At 44.3% G+C, this 7,478-nt stretch overlaps 1 protein-coding gene across 1 annotated transcript; it reads right to left on the bottom strand.

Moving 5' to 3' along the window:
• Positions 1-340: 340 nt before the first annotated feature.
• Positions 341-5,924, bottom strand: neurod4 (neuronal differentiation 4). The gene is made up of 2 exons (XM_064299117.1): positions 5,716-5,924; positions 341-2,015 (listed from the first exon to the last, which is right to left on the bottom strand). Exon 2 carries the CDS (start codon positions 2,008-2,010, stop codon positions 922-924), a length of 1,089 nt encoding a protein of 362 aa, XP_064155187.1. The 5' UTR covers positions 2,011-2,015; positions 5,716-5,924; the 3' UTR covers positions 341-921.
• Positions 5,925-7,478: the final 1,554 nt, after the last annotated feature.

Here is a 7,478-nt window from a genome sequence, read left to right as displayed (position 1 = left end):
ACAATGCTCGTATGTGCCGACGTGGCTCAGTTCAATTTGGTCTTCCTGTAAATCTGGAAAACCGAGAAGTCTCTTTTCAAAAAATGACGTTGAGAATGACCAAAAAAAATAAATGATAACAACAGTCAATACAACAGTGACAATAAATAAATTAAATTCTGCATTTCCTTCTCGTTTGCTTTCAGTTTTTACAGGTAGTTTTGCTGTTTAGGTGGTGGGGTGGTTGGATTTGCAAAGCTCAATCAGTGCGGTGAACAAGAAACGTTCATTGACATCATATAAAGCAGGCATTCCCTTTCCTGATACTAACACGCTATGACCACACAGATTACTGTGCGTCTTTTACATTGAAAATAACTCCCAAACTGCTGCTGGATGATATCCTTTTGTACCAACATAATTTAGACATTTCCAATTCATTTCCTAAGTCAATGCAAAGAGAACTGACATCGAATTGGGGCATAATTTACTACTTTTTTTTGATAACTGGTTCATTGCTGTCAAAAACATAGCTGTTGTATCATTACAGGAAGTCTGCTGGCAAAAGTATGTGAACCATTTTCGAAAACAATTGTTTGCTTATTATTGAGCATTTTTGTCCGCTGTTATGATGTTCTGAAATGTTGTTGTTCGTTGCACTGCTTTGTTCTGTAATTAGCTCTCACTCACTCACTCCCACACCTGACAGAAAAGGGTACAGAGTAGGAATTGCAAACACAAGGCAGCAGATCCAACTCCCACCACCGCTGTGACCTTGCACAAGTCACCGAGGCTGGATTCAGTCAATATCCAGTTGTGCGAACGGACAGTGTGGAGACAGTGAGCTGTATCACTACAGATGAGGCTTTAAAATATATAATGCGAATCTAGGGGTTCGGTCAGGTACAAAGTCGAGGGCCAGATGGCACGAAGGCATCCATGTCACTCGCTGTAAATGGCGCCCATCTGTGCCGCCACCATGTGGGGCGGGGCGAAGGAGTCGAAGGCCATGTCCAGGGGCAGCTCAAAGCGGGACGCCTGAAAAAGGGCGTGGCCCTGGGGCCCCGGCAGACCCCCCATGGAGGAGGGCGGGTACTGGTGCGAGGACAGGAAGTGGGCGGGGTGCGGGGCGTAGCCCCTCTCCGCATCATGCGGCGAGGGCTCCTGCTTGAGAGCGAAGTTGCCGCTGATGCTGAGGGGCGGAGTCAGGGGCCCGTCATAGGGGGGCGTGCCGGCACTGCACTCGTTCGGGGAGGGGTTCTCGTAGGCTCTGCCCTTGAAGCCTTTTAAGTGCACCAGGTGGGAGGCCTCCAGGGAGCCGTAGGGAGGGCTGGGCAGGCCAGGGGAGGGGTAGCTGAACGGGTGCCGCTGCTGCCCCGCCATGCCGGCCGCCCCCGGCCCGCCGCACTTCTCGTCCAGCAGCGCGGGGGCGGGGCCCAGCTGCAGGCAGCCGGCCACCAGATTGCTGGTGGGCTGGGAGAGCCCCTTGCACAGCATCTCCATGAAGCCCGGGGCCTCCAGGGACTGGCCGCTCTCCAGCACCTCCGACAGGGCCCAGATGTAGTTGTGGGCCAGCCGCAGGGTCTCGATCTTGGACAGCTTCTGGGTCTTGGAGTAGCAGGGCATGACGCGGCGCAGGTTTTCCAGGGCGTCGTTGAGGCCGTGCATGCGCGAGCGCTCGCGGGCGTTGGCCTTGACGCGGCGGGCGCGGAACCTCTCCTGCCTGGCTTTGGTCATTTTCTTCTTCTTCGGGCCCCTCCTCTTGGGCGCCTTCTCACCCTCCTCCTCCTCCTCTCTGAAGTTGTTGTCCTCCTCCTCCTCCTCCTCCTCCCCTTCCTCCTCCAGGTCCTCGCTCCCCAGGTCCTCTCCGCCTCCTCCTCCACCGCCGCCCCGCCCGGCCCTGCCCAATCCGTAGCGCCCCATCTCGGTCGCCCCCTCCCTCTCCTGGAGGCTCAGCTCTTCGTCCATCCAGCCCAGAGCGCTCACCAGGTCCACCACGTCTCCCGACTTCCCATAAGGTTTGGTCATCATCGTCCCTAAGGGGAGAGAGAACATCCCGTCACCAACTGTGTGCACACACACACACACACACACACACACAAACACACACATTCACACACAACACACACATACTACAAATTACCCCACAGGTCCATAAAGTATAACCTAACTATCTCATTAAGGGCCATTTTCGCCACTGAAATAATAATTTTACAGTATGACTACGGTTCTGTTCCAAACCGTAGAATCATATTTGTGCACAGTTCTCTCATCTCTTTCTGCAGATGTAGTGTTTATTTATGAGACCTCTGAGCTGTCTAGTGTCTTCAATTATTCCTCAAGCACTACAAAAAAGCGAGCACAAAATGTACAAATGATGTAAAATATAAATAACAGTCCTGATTTTTGTCCTTCAAGAAATACTGTGAATTAATACATCCATATATGTATATTCCTTTCTAAAATTGTCTGAAGGATTATCTGGTATGAGGCTTTCTGTTTTGAGAAAATTGTCGTTTTTTGTCTCTGGTTTTTTTATGAGGTCTGTCTCATCTCTCCTGGACCTTTGTCCCAGAAAAGTAAAACCTCACACAGGCTTTCATCCTCTCGTCCCCATGACCCAGGGAGCTGAAGGATTTACAACCATCATGGGGCAAACACTGATCAGTACACCCCAGTTATTCACACCCAAAGAACAAGTCTTTGTAATCCAAAATGAGGTCTGCATGCAGCATTGGATGAGAGTTTTAAGGGGCCATGCCTAACCGGTGCTGATATTATGTCTAAAGGGGGCTGTCTGGCCTACAGGCGTATATGTATATTTTGTGGCCGTGTCCTTTTCAATGGATGTGACTGGTATGAGTAACTGCTCAGGCTGTTTGGAACTGTGAAAGGCCTGCTGACAAGCCTGATATTTATTGGCTAGGGTTCAGAACGCAGGCGTTCTTAGCCCCCGTGTGACCTTTAACCCTAGTTTAAAAAACAAAAACTCAACGGGCAATACATCTACTGTCATATCTGGCTCAGCATCGCAGAAGGCATCGGTTGTTCTGTAAAAATTATCAAGGTTACGAGTAAACTAATAAATATTTAATAGAGATGGACAAAGAGAGGCAGAGTGTAAGAGAAAGTGAGTGAGAGAGAGAGAGAGAGAGAGTGAGAGAGAGAGAGAAGGGGGGCTAAATGAATGTTTGCACAAAATTCAGCACTCTGTTCTGGACAGCGCCTATAACTAAAGTAGCCTACTTCATCCCGCCACGATCAGTTATATTTACTGCGGATTTGTAAACATTTAAATTTCAAAACAACAGTTTCGGACAGCACGTGACTAAAATTAGGCAAACATCAGGACTACTTTAAAGAGGAGGGGGAAATTTCTCTAAAAACAACTGCGGCTTCAAATGTAGCTACCTGTAGCTACAAGATCCCGGTCCATCCCCTTTCACATTAGCCTAATGAGCGAGCTAAAGGAAAAGGAAACGTTCGGTACTACAGGGGTCTAAGCCTTCTGATTCTCCGCTGTTATGTCGCCGTGTATGAGACGCTGTCAATCTGGGACACGGCCGGATTTTCCTAACAGATAAAGCGCGCCATTGGGGATTTAATTTGATGTTAGCCTGCATAGTCAAGTCGATAAATAAGGAGCTGAGCAGTAGCCTACACGATAAACAGAAAAAAATATTATTATAATAGTAAGAATAATAATAAGAAGAATAGACTAATTTAATGTACTCTTAAGTAAACACAATTACATATAAAGAAAGTTTATTTCACGTTTCGGTTCCACCCAAGTCCTAGAACGCGAAGGAACCGTAAAATTCGTGCCAAATAAGCAAAACAAAATAACAAAAGAAAGCGGACAAAGTAAACTCTACGTTCAATCGACCAACTTAGAACTTAGAACTTAAAAGTTATCCCCGAGGACTTTATATCTATTTTATCACCGGTCTTTTCCCATATTCAATGCACTTTTAAATTCACGTCAACCTCAGGGTCTTAACAGCAGCAGCAGAATGCATGACGCCCGTGTACTGTGCACAGTAACACGTCCAGTGTATATGCAACTCTAGCAGTGTTTCACATCTGGACCAGAATGGGACCAAATTACATCTGTTGGAGCTGAATTGTATAATAAGGCTGAGTGCTTGTCACGGGTGACAAGGATTAAGTGATTTTTGCCTCTCTTTTTCTTTTTCTTTTTTTGACATTTCCGCGAGTCCCTGTTTTTTTAGCAGTTTTTGACGATCACATTAACGTAGCCTACAGTGTTATTTGTACAGGCTTACGAATTTTAGCAACATTGCCAAATTCTGGGAAACGCAAAGTACCATAATGTAGCCTATACAGATTCTGGAATGTCCTAGCTGGGATAAAGGTTCCCGTCCTTCTCAGTTCTTGCAATCATATGTTTGACGGCCCCTGTCAACAATGTTGATGTCTATCGCTCCCTCAGGCGTTATGGTAACATTTAGTGACAAGAGGCGTTCCATCAAAGACCAAGCCTAGCAATGTTACAGCCCGTTGATTTTTGAAACTTTGAGCACTTGTGGCTGTTGCTACAGTAGCCAGGTTATTTCGCGCGTTTCCCACTGCTGAGCATGAGATCTATTAATTTAACTTTTTTAAACTCCTTGATTTCTTACGCTTATTCCGTTTCCTATGATTTTCAACAACCATGCCGTCATTGCTCTGTGACTTCAGCCAACAGTCTACTTTTCTTGACCAATATGCAGCCTTATGTATGACTTGAGTCACTTTAGCGTAAAATGTCACATATCAAACATTTGCAAACTCACTTCAGTTGCCTTAAATGTGACGATCAAGCAAAAGCTAAATGCTTCATCTAATGCCTTGAATGGGCGTTTTGCATATGCTTAATAAGATGTACTATTGCACATACTAATTCAGGAAATCTATCCGTTCCCAATTGTATTTACCAATGTGAATGGTTCCGTGTGTAGTGCTCCCGTAGGCTAGTACGTCATTAATTACCAAATAATAAAAGGAACAACCTAGTGCTTAGCCTATTAAATCGTCCAGCGCTGTTCTCAACAAATCAGCACTTTTTAAATGTTGTTTGTATGCCGCGTTGTATAATTATCCTCGGAATTACATATCCGCTAACGCGATACTAATATCTGAATTATTCGTTTGCATTAATTTGTGGCTCTGAGTTATTCGTTTGCATTAATTTATGGTTCAGAGTTAAATACACATGACGTCCGGTTTGCCTTGAACAACCTAAGAAGCTGTGCTTGGTTATTCGTTTGTTGAGTTGTTACGCATGTTCTTTCTGAGTTCTTCCAAATCGTTTATTACTGTATTGTATTGTAAAGAAGCTGCATGGGTTTATCTCCATATCCTCACTGGCTTGTCTATATTAAACCTTTTTTATGTACACGTATAGGTCCCATAATTGTATTAGGCGGGGAATTAATTAACATTTTTGACTGCTGGTTGTATTTGCAGAATTATTTTTATTAAGCGTCAGACGTACTTCAGCGGGATGTTTCACTATACGATCTGATCATTTAAAAGTTGCTGGATGTCCGGGTGAAACCCCTGACAAAACGAATTGGTACAAGTTATGAATGAGTGAGAAAAACGCTTTACAAATTACAATAACAAGAATAAGTGAGGGAGAGTAGCCATAAAGTGCCTAAAACATGGTAAGGACATCTGCAAAAGAAAAACGTAAGCCTGTAAGAATCTGATCAACTTAAAAAGAGTACATACCTTGTCTGTGCGCAACAACAGTCTTTCTGTTTTATTGTGTTTCACGAAATTCCTAAAGGTCCCAAGTGTGTGTCAAATGGGTTTTGTGAAGAGAACAAAAAAGGATATTCCTCAGCCCTCCTAGCCTCTTCAGTCTTTCTTACTTTATCTCGTTGTCACGCTCCTTCTTTTAAAAGCTTTGGAGACCCATCCGAGCGCGCGGAACTTCCATTGCCAATTGCCGGTACAGAGCGCAGATTTTCGCCTTTCTAGCAATTTAGCCCCTCCCTCTAGCACGCCCCATCTCCCTCTCTCTCTCTCTCTCTCGCTCTCTCTCTCTCTCTCTCTGTCACACACACACACACACACACACAGCCCCGCCTTACCCCACGGTCAGCCGAAATTTAAAAACGCGTGGCGGGCTCGTGGCTAAGTGTCGTTTATCACATCTCTCTCTCTCTCTCCTTCTCTCTCTCTCAGGAAAGTAAACGGTCTATATGATCGACAAACTGATGATAGGCTATTTGATGTATCAGTAAAATTCCGCAAAGAAAGGCATTTTACTTAGCACTGATGTATTTAAGTGTAAAGTAGAATCATTTATGTGCATGCGCGAGGTTTAAGAGACCTGCAGCTCCCATGACCCTCATGAACCCCACACACCCCCCTTCTCTTCCAACCCACCACCCCTTTACCCTGGCCTCCAGTCCTGAATTATTCACGTATTATTGATACCCGGACAATTCTTTTCTCTCTTATTGCACGCGACACTACCAGATCCACGAGACTTGATTTAAGCTTAACCTTGTAGCACTGAAAGCCCACTTTGAATCTCATACACAGAAAGAGCCACACTTCTCTGTGTCCAAAATAATAACCAGTGATATTGATGACAATCCTCAGTATCCTTGAGTAACATATGCAAGAAAAAGTATTTTTTTTCACGTAACTATAAATTAAATATCAAAAATTTAAAAATATAATTTTTTAAAAATATAACAACCGACACAGAGACAGCATGAATAGACATGGATTGAAAGCTGTACATAGGCCTACATGTAAACACTTCTAAATGTGCATAGCACAAATGTGAATAATGATATATTAATAAACATAATACTTTATAACGCAATCGTTAGCGCAAGTCCTGTTTTCTCATAATATCAATTATATTTGTGATATCCCGAACGTCGTTCAACAATGTATGGCGTGAAATTAAATTGATTTAAATTGAAGACAGAAAATGAGTTGTAAGCGCTTCACTTCTGCTTAATTGGGGTAAATGAAGCGCGTCTTACGGTTAGTCTCGGAGGAAGAGACGCGCGTCCGCCTGGTTGTGTGTAAGTGATTTTGACAGCTTGGTGCGGTATGAGCAGGTGGGTGCGTGCGGTTCACCCGTCCATTCATATGTTTTTTCCGACTTGTAAGCACTCGGTATATCCACGCTCCTAATTCACGCTTGAAAAAAAGCGACCGAAACCAAGACTAACCAACTGCTGTTGAAACACATTATTACAAACTCGCCGTCACCATGAGCTCTATTTTAGGAGAAAGAAACGGACTTAGGCTACTAGCAGGACAGTTTCGCTTTTACGAATTAAATAATTGATTGATCGAAATGGAAAGGCCTTATCAAAAAAGGAAAAAGAAAAGTAGAATAAGCTGAATATTAAATTTGGAAATACACTCGACAGACTTTTAGTTGCAGCGACGAATTCATGAAACGCTATCGGGTGTTGTTTGTAGACGGGTTTTCACTTGGCTAGCTAGACAACATTATTTTC

The sequence above is a fragment of the Anguilla rostrata genome, chromosome 11, assembly GCF_018555375.3.
Source record: "Anguilla rostrata isolate EN2019 chromosome 11, ASM1855537v3, whole genome shotgun sequence".
NCBI classification, from domain to species: domain Eukaryota; kingdom Metazoa; phylum Chordata; class Actinopteri; order Anguilliformes; family Anguillidae; genus Anguilla; species Anguilla rostrata.
Note: the sequence above shows the minus strand (reverse complement) of the source record. Positions and strands in the feature narration are given on the sequence as shown.

Coding starts and splice junctions, on each gene's coding strand:
- neurod4 (XM_064299117.1), bottom strand. CDS start 2,010: ATGATGACCAAACCTTATGGGAAGTCGGGAGACGTGGTGGACCTGGTG.